Raw genomic sequence first — 16,878 nt, forward strand, 5'->3', positions numbered from 1 at the left:
GCGCGTGCAACGATGTTCTTGATCATTGGCGGCGGAAGCCAAAATTTTAGGAGGGGACAACCAAAAGTTTTTGACAAGCAAAAAAAAAAAAAGGTTCTCAACCAAACAATTTTAGGGGGGACGTAGGAAAATAAATTGACAAGCAAAAAAAAAAAAAAAAAAAAAAAGGTCACCGTCCCCCCCTCCTCAAATTTAGGGGGACACGTCCCCCCCCCCCGCTTCCGCCGCCTATGTTCTTGATAGGTCATTACATTAATAGCGACAAACCGCCAACCTTTGTGTTACATGGCCAAGGTAACGCACCAACTTTTAAGCCCAATTTTATCAAGGTAGTAGGTAGGTTAGCGAAATAGGAATTGATCACTGTGAGGGGAAGATGGTTTAACGATATTATGTCAAAGCTAACAAGTTGTTGGATGTAAATGGTGAAACGCTTACCTGCTGTAAAGGTAGCAGCAGCCTTTACTTTGTATATCCCTTAAACTTGTCCTCTAGCGTGTTCAACTCAGGAAACACCGATAGCTAAATATGGCCTAAACATGATATCGTGCATTATCTAAACCAGTGACGTAATGCCCCCCCCAAAAAAAATAGAGGGCGAGATATGGCGAATCGGGGAAAATTTATAAAAAGCTACAAGCGAGCAAAAATTTTGTGATAGATTTTAGGATAATGTTAAAACAATATTATGTTTCCCCCTTCTCTCTTTCCTTTTTCTCTTTTCTTCTGTCGTGATTTTTTTTTTGGGGGGGGGGAGAGGGGTGGCAGGCGCTTCTAACCCCTGCATCTATACGCCACTTATCTAACCTTGGTGAACCTTGACGGAAGATCAATTCTTATGCTTCCTGTTTGTCAATTTGAATTATATATAAATTTACTGAACGTGTCTGCGCCGTTGATTGATTCCATAAAGATATATTGCGCCATATCAGATAATCTCTGAATCATCATAATATTCTTCAGTATATAAGGTTCGTAACATTTACAATCAACATTTCTGTCGATCGGATCATTTACAGATATACAGCGTCATACAGATTCTCTGAAGCATCATAATCTTCTCCTTCGGAACTGTACTTAACGTTTAGAATACACAAACTTCTTTTGAAGGATTCCATACAGATATATGACATCATAATTATTCTCTGAATCATTACAATCCTCTTCAGAAAATAGAATCTACAACATTTCTTTGATCACAATCAATAAAGATGTTACAGCTGCAACAAGGCAAGCACGGAGCTTTGCCCTGCTTCTTCCACGAAACAGTCCTTCACTCAATCCGTCTGCTGCCCTTTCACTCATCCTTCTTTAGGCCTGCTTCCTTCGGCGCTTCCTGAGGCAGGGTGGCTGCGCTCGTCGGTGGGATGGGCTTATCAAGGTGCAACTTCCTAGGCAGGCCTTTCAGTTTCCCAACGAAGCCGTAGATGGCGTCTTCGTACTCGTCGCGGTGTTTGACAAGGTGGCCGACGTGCGGGGAACTCTGCCAGCATTTGACGTAGAGGTCGTCGTCGAGATGCTTTCGCCACTGGTTGACGAGCTCGTCATTCTCTTTGGCAGTGGCGATGTGGTCGTCGCGGGAAAAGAGGATGAGGGCTGGAGCCTTGACCGGTCGGCCAGTGAAGATCTCGTTCACCTGAGGAACAACGAGAAGTTAACAATAATTTGACATTTGCCTTTCACCATTTCTCCAAAGATGATATCCTCATGGTGCTTTCATGCGTCTCATATCAGATACATGTACAATATTCCAGTTGTGAACAAATGAATCCCAACTCTTTTAAAGTATTAAAACACTAACACCACAGAAACCGACCGATTGTATGAAAATATAATAACGTATTTGCTTTGGTCAATGTGGAATCGGATTCGAAGGTTTCTCCGTAGTACAAGTCTACTCTTAATATTAGAATAAACATTACCCTTTCGTAACGTCATTATTCAATCTTTAACTCTTATAGTGAACTTTGTGTGAGCATTTTTTAAAGAGAAATTGTAATTTAAATTTTATGTAACTGCTTAGATCTATGGAAGATAAAGGGTAAGGTTTGGCTTAGGATCGTGGAGGGAAGCCTAGTTCAAATGATGCAAGGACTAAAATTATAGTTAGGTTTGTGATATTTTGGTTAAGAAAGATGGAAATGGTAGGATTTTGGTTGGGGTAAGGATTCACGTTTGGTTTGATTTGCAGACTTTAGACAGAGGGCATTTGCCCCCGAAGCAATTACTTTTGTTCTTACAAACCTTGATGATACTATCCATAGTGTACTTGTTGGTCACCCAGAAGTAAGTCTCTGCAACCCTCTTGATGACAAGTTGGGTGAAGGAGTTGGTGGAGGCCTGCGAGTAGATTCCTTCGTAGCTATCCCTCGAGAGCACGCAGCTATCGAGAATCTGACCGACAATGCGGTAACGGACCGAGGAATACTTCTCGACGGCATCTACTAGGTCGAGCATCTCGGCGTACACGTGACTGCTGACGGAGAATGCGTGGATCAACAGAGGACGCTTGTCACCATCAGTGACGTAATCCAGGATCTCACGGGCAATCTCCTTAGCGTTGGCCGGCCATGCGATGTCAATCGGACGAGTCTTGACGACGAGGACGTCCATTCTAAAATCAGTCGAGGAAGGAAGAAAAAAATGAAATGCCCATCAATTTTTTATGATCTTGACATGATATCCTTCTGATCGGGTGTTCAAGCAATTGATAAATTTCTTCCTACCCTTTTAATACACCTGGGTGGAGAGTGGCAAAAGTTAGATAAATGCATCGTCTATGGAAGCGAGTGCTGCGGTGGGCCTTGAACCCCGTACCTCGAAGTTCAGAGTGCACAAAATGTCAGGACCCAAATTTACGGCTAACCATGCATGGTAACGGTAAACTCGAAATTATCAGAACATTTTGCTGGACGGTGTATGTAACAATCATGTAAAAGCAACAAATGCCCATGTTCAACTCGATTATAAAAGAAGTGGTTTTGGTCGTTCTTATATTCATCATTACGTCTAACGATAAATCTAGACATATACTTGGAATTATATATATATATATAAGATCATCACCAATAAACCAGAATTCAATATTGATGATATCTGCATCTCTTAACCTCTTTTTTGCCATGATGCATTAGAGGAAAATGACGAAGAAGTTAATGATTAAGGCTTCTTACTTGACTGTATAGAATCCTACTTTGATACACGATTATCAAAATACGTCACGCTATTTATTTTGGTGCATTGTTGTATACTAATTTCATGTGGTGCATGTTTCTAAACCTTGATACCAGAAAAGTATAAAGTCCAGGGTAAGACGACAAGTTATTCCTTTAATTGGGGCCCCACTGAAAATTCGTTTTTCTTCTTTATCAATTATGAATTGGATGAGCTGGCTATTCTCACGCATCACAATTAGTATCAAGGCATTCGATCCTCGAGAGACTTACCCTTTCCTGGTGTAAAGCTCTACGTATTTATTAACATGACGAGGTTTGGCTAAGAGCCACGAAAACATGACAACAAGGGGCCTCTCGGAGGGATGTCCGTACGTCTCGTCATCAAACGACGACGACGACGTGCTCCCGAAGTCGAGATCGGACTCGAAGAGGCTTTCATCGTGAAGGAGATCATCATTGGTCTTGAGTTCGAGGTTGTCGGAGATGACGGTGGTGTTGAGCTCGAGCAGTGAAAAGCTGTCGATGTCGCCTAGGACGTCGAAGACATCGGACGACGACGAAGACAGTCGAGCTCGTGGACCCTGGGGAAAAGGAAATAATAATGAAATTCACCACTTATATGCTTCCATGTACGCCTTTATATTCATTTAATTTAGGGTGCTTTATAGTTTTCCGTGTTCTACAGTGGAAATTCCGCATTCTTCCGTGTTCTATAACTCTGTCAGCATCGATTCCGTGTTCGTTATTGGCATGTATATCAATTTTAGATACGCATTTTTTTTAAGTATTGGTCATCTAATTGAAAAATGTCAAATTGTTTCCTTGGGGCATCACCTATGAAAACCTAAACCATTTCCATGCTCTTTACCTTTTCAAGTATAATTTTACTGGTAGTATCCGCTTTCTTAAACGCTGGTGGAAAATAATATGACCTAATTTCTGAAGTAGACTATTTTTGTAAACAAATCGAGACACGAGACGACTTCGTTTACAATGTACACATGAATACGATATGAATAATCATCTGTTCATAACAAATCCGATCTCTCTCTCTCTTCCTTTTATCTCCACCATTCGCGTACAGACACACCATGCATGATTTCTAAAACGCTGGAAATAATTTTTTGACTTTTTCTGAATTACCCCCCCCCCCCTTCTCTCCCCCTCTCCTCTACCACCCTACCCCCAAATCTCTCTCTCTCTTTTTTTCTCTTGTAGAGACTGTGTCGGAAGTTTGTTGACCCTTTATCGGGAAGTGTCTCCTGCGTTTGCCAAATTGTTGTTTCATTTCTCTATATTCTCTTTGGTTATGTACATGAATTTCTGATAAGCCGAGGAGGTAGAACATTTTAGAAATAAACCCATGTTATTTTCTTTCTTTTCATTATTTCACACCACCCCTCCCTGCCCCCTAATCTGCTGTGCAAACCCTTCATTCGAGTAAAGGGTCTGAATTGCAGCCCACTCATGCCTTGTGTACTGAAGGCCCTCTGCTAGTCTTTGCGTGGAGACACACTTGTTGATCAAAGTTTCAATCAGGGTCTGTGCCTATAGACTACCATGCCACCATCCCTCACCTCGATTGGGGGGGGGGGGGGGGGGTGTAAGATCTTTTCGCATACAGTAGTGCATCATTGCAGAGTTTGAAGTAACGAGACTAGATTCACTATGTGAATATGGTTTGCACACAAAGCCTTTGGCGTCTAGTCTCCACTCCAGACAAGGTGGGCCCATAATTGGTTAAAATATCAATTAACGTGTCTTTGCTTGGACATCCAAGTGTGGAGCGTTGTGGCCCAGTGGATTAGTCGTCGGAATTTGAAACAGAGGGTCGTGGGTTCGAATCCCAGCCATGGCGTAATTTCTTTCACCAAGAAATTGATCCACAATGTGCTGCACTCGACCCAGGTGAGGTGAATGGGTACCTGGCAGGAATTTATTCCTTCAAATGCCATCGCGCTGTAAAAGGCTGCGAGGCTAAAGCCAGGGTAATACTATCCAAGTAAGCGCATAGGGACGCATTTGGCAGTGATATGCGCTATATAAGCATGTTGGTATTATCATTATTATCCAATGAATGTAGTCTCTATTTTCGAACACTGCCTGCAACATAAACCACCATTCGACAAGCTACATAAGATATTTGCACGATTTTTTTCTTTTCAAATACGGACATACTCATTTTTATCGTTATGGAATACACAAGTACACCTAATATGCCATGTATTTATCTCTTCCACCAATACGCACTACACACAGTATGCATACTTCGGCTGACCTGGGATTTTCACTATTTAATGTCTTGTGTATTGATGTTCTTCCCTTTATTGTGACGTCATTAACGCGTATCGATGCATGAATCTCAGGTTACATCATAACACAGACAGCACACGAAGTGAAGTACAAGGTCGGAGAATATGTGTGTTTGTGGGGGGGGGGGGGTAGCTACATGTTTTCAGTGCAGTATAAGATCTACAGGTGCAGTCCATGCAGAGATACTAATTTGAAAAGGAATATATAGGCTACACATACAGTCTACAGTTTGTTATGTTTTACAATCATGCATGCTAGCATACCTACACACCGACTTCCGCTCTCCGATCAGGAAATAATTCTGGACTCACTGCCAATCTGCCAATCAACGCACTCTCCAGCAAAATAAGGATTAATTCATTTAATTGTACCGCTGGAGCTGCATACATCATTTAGAAACAAAACATGTTCACCGTTTTTGATATTTTTCATACCTCTCCAGTCCACCTCAGAAAAATGTTGATTTGAATCAATAGAGAAAAATCAGACAAGCAAATGCTGAAAATTTCATCAAAATCGGATGTAAAATAAGAAAGTTATGACATTTCAAAGTTTCGCTTATTTTTAACAAAATAGTTATATGAACGAGCCAGTTACATCCAAATGAGAGAGTCGATGATGTCACTCACTCACTATTTCTTTTGTTTTTTATTGTTTGAATTATACAATATTTCAATTTTTACGAATTTGACAATTAGGACCTCCTTGCCTGAAGCACACAATGTTAAAATAATGGAATTCCACATGTTCAGGGAGGAATGAAACTTCAATTCACATGACAATGACGAGAAAATAAAAATATTTCATCTTTCAAACAATAAAAAACAAAAAAAGAAATAGTGAGTGAATGACATCATCGACTCTCTAATTTGGATGAAGCTGGCTCGTTCATATAACTGTTTTTGTGAAATGAAGCGAAACTTTGAAATGTCATAACTTTCTTAATTTACATCCGATTTTGATGAAATTTTCAGTGTTATGCTTGTTGAATTTTTCCCTTTTTAATCAAAATCAAGTTTTTGTTGGGGTGGACTTTTCCTTTAAGCTAATTTGAAAAAAGTATACGCATCAAAATCGTATACCTCTGTAGATCAGTTTTAGAACTAGGATCACTACCATTAGAATCATTGTCACCGTCATCATCATCGTAATCGTTATCGTCATCCTCTTCCTCCTCATCGTCGTCATAATCATCGTAATAATCATCCTCATCACCATCTTCATCGCCATTATCATCATCATCATCATCATCACCATCACCACCTATCATCATCATCACCATTATCACCATCATCAGTATCATCTCCATCATCGTCGCTATCGTCATCATCATCCATATCATCTCCATTATCATCTTTATCATCATCATCATCATCATCACCATCATCATCACAATCACATCTTCATCATCATCATCATCATCATCATGATCATCATCACATCTTCATCATCATCACCATCATTTTTATTGTCATCATCATCGTTATCATCATCATCATCGTTATCATCACCATCATCGCCATCATCACCTCTTCACCCTCTTCCTCATACCCCCTATCATTCCATCATCAGTTTCATCATCATCGCACACACCCCACACGGACCACATACAGGTTTTAACAATCTGTAAAACTTGGCATCGAATGCACCATTGTTTCAACAATTCCGACAGCTGTATCTACTAATCTAGTATAAATTAATTAATAACGCAAATCCAGTAATGGATACAGCGTAGTCTACATACACAGACCGTTGGTTTTCACAGTGTATGCAGCATGGTGTAGCGAGACTTCACTCACGTACATGTATACTCCCCCGGGGAACTTCACAGTGTATGACTAGTCTGCTGTGCAAACCCTTCACTCGAGTTAAGGGTCTGAATGTGCAGCCTACTCATGCCTTGTGTACTGCACTGAAGGCCCTCCCGATTGAAAAAGCTGAAGTTTTGTATGCGCTAGTCTTTGCGTGGAGACACACTTGCTGATCAAAGTTTCAATCAGCGTCTGTGCCTGCAGACTAGTGTATGACTGCGAGTTATGGCATCGTCATATTTTCTATTGAAGTGCCAGCTGCGGATCCATTTCTGGCAAAAGATTATGACGTTTCTGATTTCCTCGAACCGATAGGCCTACAGTAGGCCCATCGGGGGGGGGGGGGCATTTTACGGGCTAAACCATAGCCAATGAATATACCATTAACCATAAGAAAGGATCATGAGTCGTTCTTAAAGTCGCTCTTAACTTACGAACAGCTTTATGAAACACCCACCTGATCAAGTCCATGCTGCAGGTCCATGAACAGAGACAGATCTGTCGTTCTCTCACTCACCGTCGCTCCACAGCGTCTCATTTGCCAATTTATATATGCATGTAAATTGCATTTCATTCTCGCTATGACTACCATCAACTCTAACAATTTACATAACTAAAAAAATGATAATTTCCATACAGAACAGCTCTCAATTGTGATGACGGTAACAGCATTTATATCTATATACATTCTTTTAAACGTAAATTCACCATTTCCGAAAAGTGATATCTTCTACATTTTAAAAGTGACTTCAGTCTGAATAGCAAATCATGACAATACATATTTTCTTATAACTTGAGTGTTATTAGGGACTATTCTACGATTAAATCTACTAGCCCAATATCAATGCGACGTGAATAAATAGCAATCGGCATTTATTGATTTAAACTTGACTAAATATCGGATAAGCTCATTTCAGATAACGTTCGATTAAAGAAAAAAACGATTGTAGATGGAATAATGTCCAGTGTCGATATTCATTGCTCGACTCAGAGCTGAAGGGTGGAGGTTCGAAACCCTGTCAAATTCTAACCAAGTATATTCACTTATCATAGTATAATATACATGTATATGCCTACACTCCAAATTTCGCGGATTTAAAGTAATATCCAGATAGGCTGTAACAATGACCAGTCCAATTTTGGATTTATTTTCATTCTTAAGGATACACTTCTCAACATACAATTTTAAAATCGTTCTGCTTTTTAATAGTAATAATCGCTGGATTGTAAACCGCTTTTTTGCCTGATGATAAAATCGCTGCTATTACTGATTATGATCCCGGCTATAGCCATACTACCTTAATTCAGAAATTCGAGGAATTTCTTCCTAGCGGGCACCAATTCACCTCACCTGGGTTAGGTGCAGCGCAAAGTTGGAGAATTTCTTGCTGAATAAGAACACACCATACACGTATACGAGAGTCATAACCATGGACCACGACGCCCTGACATTATAAATCCACAAGGTTTAAATCTAAGTCTAATATTCGGCTGGTTTACCATTCACAGAAGATCGTGATTTATTCTAATTCCTTGGAAATTAAAGTAAAGAGATGTTTTAATTTCATCGATTATCAATCGACGTTTAAAGTTAATCCCGAAAAATAACTATGGATAGAACATAATATAATGAACAAAATATAATTCGGTCAAATTCCATTTAATTTGCTAAATATTATACTGTTTTTTTTTTGTTTTACGAAGTAAGAATACTCGTCTCTAAAATTGTATTTGATTTGTATTATTTTATTTACTTTGTATTATGTTTTGAATGGAAATGGAATAAAGAATTTAATTGTAATAAAAAAATCTTCAGAATGTCAAATGCTCCGATTTACCGTGTATCCGGGGGCGTTTTCATGAAAGGACTTGTCGGGCGTTTTATCCGACAGTTACCATAGTAACATCGCTTCTCAGCCAATCAAAATCAAGGAAAGATGTCAGATTTGACAACTTGTCGGACGAAAATGTTGATGAAATGCTCGCTTGAATACGAACAAACACCACAACGCAGACAACTCATATGTACGCCTGCTGTAGAGTGGATGGTACGGATGCTTAATTACATATTGTGACGTCATACGTCTCATTGTTACGTAACAATTATAATGTCAAACCATGGTCAAAGCGGCCTTGTTGCGCGAGCGTGGTAGCGAGCTCTAACTGCCATTCGCGTATTGCCTATTAAGCAGCTCAAAATGGGAAATTGAATATGATTAATTTCAGTTCCTTGGAATTCGATAACTAGTATGAACAAATTAATCTCCGATCAATATTTTCATGCGGGCGTACATCTCGAGCCAGGTAATGACTTTATCTGTTTTGATTAAAACAAATACAATCAATCTGAAATATCAAACATGATATGAAATGTTGCTTAATCCCTTTTAGCATCAAGCCCCGAGGTGGGAGAATGGCAATGATAACCTGTGATGAAATGGCACGCGCTCGGCACGTGGGAGATAAACGGGGAGTCACATTCCAGCCATACATCATCTGATGTAGGTTTCATCAGGGAATTACTACTGGCTTGGGGGTTTAACATGGTGGAAATTACATTCAATCTTTCTTTGTAATAATTATAAGGAAGAAGATGTCAGTAAAATGAGAGACAACTATTGTGCTGTCCGTGTTATGTGAACTTGTGTCGTCTTGAGTTGTATCTACGTTTTATTTCATTCACCATTGTTTACATGAAAACGTTATTACGATTATACATTTTATGTAAATATTATTGAAAATCAATTTAAAAAAATCCACTCTTTCTCCATAGACACAGATCTTTGGAGGTGGGGGAGGGAGGAGGGCGTTGGGGCGCTTGTATTTGGACAAAATGTGACATTTAAAAAAAATGATAGAAATACAAGATATGAATCATTTATTTTTGGGATGATAACTGCGTTAATTTGTATGTCAGAATATGCCGCTAAGAACCAAAACAAATCTTCACTCTCACACGTTTTTCCCCCCGAAAATTAGACACTTGCGAGACACCCTGGAGAGAGCATCTACACGAAAAAAAGAATATTCAGATGATAATCCCAGGGATATCCCTGATAACCCTAAGTCAGGGGAACACAAAGACTACAACACAAGCACTTTGGTGTACTTTGTTCACCGGTGTTACACAAAGTGCACATCAGTCATTTTACTCCAGTGTTGAATTTACGGTGTTAATTCAACACCCGTTGGTATACATATTACAACTAATTTGGCTGTAATTTTAACACTCTTCGGACTTATGTTCAAACTCTAAGGTGTAATTTTAACACCTCAGGGTGTGGTCTTACATGAACAATAGCTGGTGCAAGTCTTAGTATTTAGGCCTAGAGTGAAGAAATAATCATACCACGATACAAGATAAGATGCTTTATAATTTAATTGTGCTCTCAACTGCAAACAGATTTACCATGGTTCCATGACGGTGCGCTTCACCATTCATAAATCCCTGATGAAAGAGAGTTATAACCATTCATTCTCAAAGTTAATGCATAGGCCAAAGTTGAATGATCAACCATTTTCCTTTTCTCCATGTTTTTGTTGGTTGGTTGGTTTACCGAATCCTTCAATGGAGTCATTCCTCAAATCCTCATTTTCTCGGAGCCCTCCCCCCACCCTTTCCCGTTCGTCTGTCCATTCGCCTTCCCGGGTCGCCTTCATAACAATCCATTCCCCTACAAAGTGCTTGGTTTTGAATTACCGGTTGAATTCCCATTGAAGTTTAACTCGCCCTTTAAACTTAACAACAGTGAACCAATCTCACAATTCAATTGTCACGGTCTATCGAGGCCGTGAACAATTCCGTATTCATACCACTCTTCTGTATGCATGTCATTTAATATGCGCATTACACTCGGAATCTTTATAACCGTTTTATACTTTCTTAGCTCTATGTAATTTACGACTAGTCACTTAATTGTATTGTCTGTAAAAATGAAATTTGAAATACATATATGAATAAATAAACAAGTAACGACCAAACGGGACCCCCCCAGAAAAGAAAACTGTCCAGTGAAATAAATATTGGATAAAATGAACGTTTGAAGTGTAACCCTATTCATATTTTGCATTATAATATTCATATTTTGCATTATAATATCTGTATATCACTCAGCATATTCTACGAGGCAAGGGTGCCCGCCCCACTTTTATTGTGTAAAACTGAAAACCATTTGATTTCTTTGTCATATAAATGAATAGAATTTAAATACAAGGTTTATATTGTTTATTACTTCATTTTAAATAGGTGAATCGGATAGGCCTATGCAAAAGGCATATAGCTGTTTTACAATTATATAATTATGATCAATAGATCGGCCATTGATAATGCTTTCGACCTATATACAAAATGAATAGCTTTGAGATATGAATGCGAGCGAAATGTAATATATCCCTGATTTCTTGTTTTCAACTGCACTCTGGCTCTTTCCCTATATTTCTTTAGGAAATAAAGTCGGAATAAGTTTAACTTTGTCTATAATGATTTTCCTCTCTTCTCCCTCCCCCCCCCCCCCCAGCTCGTTCAGGCACACCCCCTTTACACGAACAAACACCCCCTAACCCTCTCTAGCTCTGATCTTTCCCACCCAACCCATCTCCTTCCCTAGATCTTTCCAGTTATGCCAGGGAGGGTCTTATTTTTATTTGGCAACCAGTCAATTTGACTATTTTCGCCATAGTATATATCATATTATTAACGTTTGTTTTCTTAAAATGGAAAAAAGTAAAATTCAAATATTTCTTTTTCCTTTCTTTTTTTTCTTTTCTATGCTTTTTCTATGCAGTCCAACTATCTGTTTAGTCTAGATCTGGACGTTCGTGGTTATTTGTTTAGAAAACCCTGCACGCATTCACCGCACACATAATATACCCGCCCGACTTTCACCTACCTCCACTAACCATGCGTTAGTGGAGGTAGGTGAAAGTCGGGCGGTGAATGCGTGCAGGGTTTTCCAAACAAATAACCACGAACGTCCAGATCTAGACTACTATCTAATAATTTTTCTTTTTAAAAAACCTCCATTGAAACCTGCCTCACCTCCATTTAAACTGGATTCACCATCATGTGCAGTACAATTTATTCTTTTAAAAAACCTCCATTGAAACTTGCCTCACCTCCTTTTAAATTGGCTTCACCATCATTTGTAGTACAGTTATAACAAACTCCATTGGAACTTGCCTCACCTCCTTTTAAATTGGCTACACCATAATTTGGAGTACGGTTATAAAAAACTTCCTTTAAAACTTGCCTCACCTCCTTTAAAATTGGTTTCACCATAATACCGGTACAGTTTTTTCTTTTTAAAAATCTCCATTGAAACTTGCCTCACCTCCTTTTAAACTGGCTTCACCATGATATGTGTGGTACAGTTTATTCTTTTGAAAAAACTCCATTGAAACTTGTCTCACCTCCATTTAAACTGGCGTCACCATAATGTGTGGTACCATTTATTCTTTTTAAAAAACCTCCATTGAAACCTGCCTCACCTCCTTTTAAATTGGCTTCACCATCATTTGTAGTAGTTATAAAAAACTCCATTGGAACTTGCCTCACCTCCTTTTAAATTGGCTTCACCATCATGTGTGGTACAGTTTATTCTTTTTAAAAACCTCCATTGAAACTTGCCTCACCTGCTTTTAAATTGGCTTCACCATAATTCAGAGTACAGTTATAAAAACCTCCATTGAAACTTGCCTCGCCTACTTTTAAACTGGCTTCACCATGATATGTGTGGTACAGTTTATTCTTTTTAAAAACCTCCATTGAAACCTGCCTCACCTCCTTTTAAATTGGCTTCACCATAATGTGTGGTACAGTTTATTCTTTTTAAAAAACCTCCATTGAAACTTGCCTCACCTGCTTTTAAATTGGCTTCACCATAATTCAGAGTACAGTTATAAAAACCTCCATTGAAACTTGCCTCGCCTCCTTTTAAACTGGCTTCACCATGATATGTGTGGTACAGTTTCTTTTGAAAAAACCTCCATTGAAACTTGTCTCACCTCCATTTAAACTGGCGTCACCATAATGTGTGGTACCGTTTATTCTTTATAAAAAACCTCCATTGAAACCTGCCTCACCTCCTTTTAAACTGGCTTCACTATAATGTGTTGTACAGTTTATTTTTTTTAATAACCTCCATTGAAACTTGCCTCACCTCCTTTCAAATTGGCTTCACCATGCAGGTATATTCCATTCTTTTTAAAAAACATTATTGTTCACTTCCCTTACTTAGATCAATTGGCTATAATTATACACTATTCTTCCCTTACAAAAAGAAAACCTGATTGTACTCCAGCCTCCCCTGATCTGACATTTGCCTCTATTACAGTATACGTCTACTGTACATAGAGTAATTATCTCTTTATATCGGAAACTTCGTTTAACCGAATTGCCATGCACTCTCTCCCATGCGGACAGCATGGAATAGTACACACACGTTATTGACAACTTCTCTCTGGAGCCAATGTTCCTCTCATATAACTCTCTGCATGCATGCACTTCTGTGTGCATGTTTGTATGGAACACACACGACCACAATCTAATGAATATTCATCGGCGAGAGTGACGTCATTTTACGAGTGTCCTTTCAAACTGAAGTATTAAGTGCCTACCGGTACCGTTGAGATGAGGGTGCGTGTGTCGGGTGGGGGGGGGGGGGGTAGAATGTTACTTATCCCCACTTTCCCTCACTTACAATGTTCAAATTATTGTCATAGTTTGTATGATGGGGAGTGTCGAATCGCCGTCCTCATCCAGCCCCCCCCCCCCCCGTCTCAATGTCATGTTCTCTCCCTCCACCACCACTGAGTACTTTACTTATTTTCCAAATTCACACCAAGTTCAGCCCAATGATCCTCAACTTTCCCCTCAAACTCCAATCACAACGCCGCATTTTTCCATTTATAGATCAACATTGTAAAAACATCTCGAGAAAAAGAGAAAACGATGGAAATACTCACTGTATGGCCGTAAAGAGTTGCAGCTCCTTTACAATATAAATCGTATAGAATCAGACCCAGCACAGCAGCGGAGACAACCGTGTACGTATTCCATTCGAAGAATGGCAGGAAAACATCAGCCGAGTCGAACATGATGAGATAAAATGTCAGCTTTTCAGCTCTCAGTAATGTCTACCAGTTCTAAAATCAAATAAATTTGACGAAGCACTGAGTACTTATGCCCAATTTGTTAAAATGATGGGATCAATTAGAGTTGTGAGCCCGTGCATCAGTAAAAAATGTTTTGTTTTGGTGGCGACTATTGTCCACAGAATATGATGTTTATAGTCGCAGCGATCAGCACAACGCCCATCCACACACACACATAGACAGCCAGCCTCGCACAGCGTGAGCTGATTGTTGTTATTCTAGAAGCGAGCTCACAGCTGATTTCTCCTCGCTGCAAGTTCAGCAATGCAGACCAGTTCAAACGTTGCCAATCTGCGGAGGCTGAAAGTGTGATAAAGATTCGGGCTTTATATACTAAAACATCTATGGTGAAATGATAAAAACAGACAATAGCAACAGGTGTATATATTAATTCCATTAACCCGTGCGACTGACAACTAGCTTGTCCTTTCTTTGTCTGTGTATGTAAAAATACAAATAAAAGCCATCTGTAACCAGCAACAAAATTACCTCATTTTGTTGAATGACTCAACTGAGTGCCCGACTGAGTAGCGCAATACCATGATTTTATTTGCATTTGCTTTAACAGATATTGCTTGAAGCCTTGAAATATATTCTGTAATGTAATTCCGATTCATGTATCTGGTCCATCCTTTAATCAATAATGATTAAACGTAGTGCATCTAATTTTTTCTGAAGGAGAGCAGCAATAGACATTCTACTTTGATCGATGAACAGGCTTAGTCCTACAACATCGTTGGAGTAAAGCTCCATTACGGGTTGTGTGGTCCAGTGGTTTGAGCATTGGACTCATAATCGCAAGGTTGTGAGTTCGAATCCCAACTCTGCCATCGTCTCCACTTTGATAAAAAAAGGCCCAAGAGTGATATCTGTCGTCTATTATGTCAGCCACTATGGCTGATTAACCTAGACGTAAAATGTTTCCAAGGTAATTGGTTATATACCAGCTTGGCGTTTACCAGCAAAAAATGCGTTCCTGCCGAGTTTCTACGGGAGTTACCACAACAGAAACAGAATTATATCATCCGCAAGGCTTTTAATTATGCATAACTATAAAATTCAGGTATAAGACTACATACGTGTAGTAGGTCCATGGTACAATATGGTTAAGGCATGGATTAACTCCATGGTTAGGGCATGTGAGGAACGATTATTTGCAATTACACTGTTAGAAAAAAATAAAAGAAGTTCCTGCAGCAGAGTCTCGAGAACACCTGTAATCTTACCGAATTGCGTAATCTTACAGGAAATTGGTATTTGATGTGTGGAATCTTACAAATTTCCTTGAATAAAACACCCTTTTCCCCTTTTTAAACAGACCTGTTCTGTTAAATTGCAGAAAAATTCTTGTTTTATGAATTTACAGAATGATTCTGTTATTGCTTTCTACAAAATCTTCTGTTTATTTTCTGTAAAATCACGGGTTTTTTGTAAGATTACGCAATTCGGTAAGATTACAGGTATTCTCGAGACTCTGCTGCAGGAACTTCTTTTCTTCTTATTTTAACAGTGTAGATTTTAATTTTAACACTCTTACCAAAAATGATGATTTGAAAGCTTCCAATCCTCATTTCCACAACAGGAATGTTAGCGAGCATTTTCCAAGTTGGGTACGAGTGTAGAGTAAGGGGCAGGGCCATGAGAAGGATTTTTTTTTTTGGGGGGGAGTGCTGATGTAAATTTGAATACGAGGACAAGCCCCCCCCCCCAAAAAAAAAGAGAGAAAGAGAGAGAGGGAGAGAAGCTTCACTACAAAATGTATGTATGTCCTTTTGATTATATTTCTCCATTTTGATGAATTCTCCAGGGGGTAGTGTATGTGGAGAATAACATACGCCCCGCTTCTATATGGTCGGGGGGGGGGGGGCATGGGCGACACAGTGCCCGACTTTTTTCTTTCTATCTTTATTTTTGTTTTTTAACTTGACAGGAAATGTCTGTATTTTCAGGGGACTCTACTGATTATGAGTCAACCATTTTATTTCCACGGCCCTATATGTTCAAGACTGCCGAATTCGTTAGGCGGATATACTCCTACGACAAACGACGTCAGGAATTATTTTTAAGAATATACAAAGTGCAACATAGCAGAAATTTCATAAGAAATTGCTGCCATCAAAAATTGAGTTACACGCACTTTTGAACGGATGCAACGTCGATATTAAATCTGACCGATCAAATCTAGAATATTTTTTTTACATTTCCATATATTAGTTAATCCCCACAAATAATATTAGTAATATAATCAAATAAAACAAATAAATAATAGAAAAAAAATAAAATCTAGAAATAACAATGAAAAATATACATTATAGTCATGACCAGCATAGCGGATTTTATTTGACTATGGATGCTTAATGTGGTATTCTGAGTGAAAATAAAAAAACCCCTTAAAACAATGGTAATTCAACATGTTTAGGAAGATA

General features: G+C 39.0%; 1 protein-coding gene across 1 annotated transcript; it reads right to left on the minus strand.

The window, feature by feature from the left end:
* Window positions 1-749: 749 nt before the first annotated feature.
* LOC121421335 (transmembrane protein 53-like) lies at window positions 750-14,722 on the minus strand. Its single transcript, XM_041616023.1, has 4 exons — window positions 14,264-14,722; window positions 3,447-3,757; window positions 2,245-2,614; window positions 750-1,636 (listed from the first exon to the last, which is right to left on the minus strand). Exons 1-4 carry the CDS (start codon window positions 14,393-14,395, stop codon window positions 1,298-1,300), a joined length of 1,152 nt encoding a protein of 383 aa, XP_041471957.1. The 5' UTR covers window positions 14,396-14,722; the 3' UTR covers window positions 750-1,297.
* Window positions 14,723-16,878: the final 2,156 nt, after the last annotated feature.

Source organism: Lytechinus variegatus, chromosome 9, assembly GCF_018143015.1.
Source record: "Lytechinus variegatus isolate NC3 chromosome 9, Lvar_3.0, whole genome shotgun sequence".
Taxonomy (NCBI): domain Eukaryota; kingdom Metazoa; phylum Echinodermata; class Echinoidea; order Temnopleuroida; family Toxopneustidae; genus Lytechinus; species Lytechinus variegatus.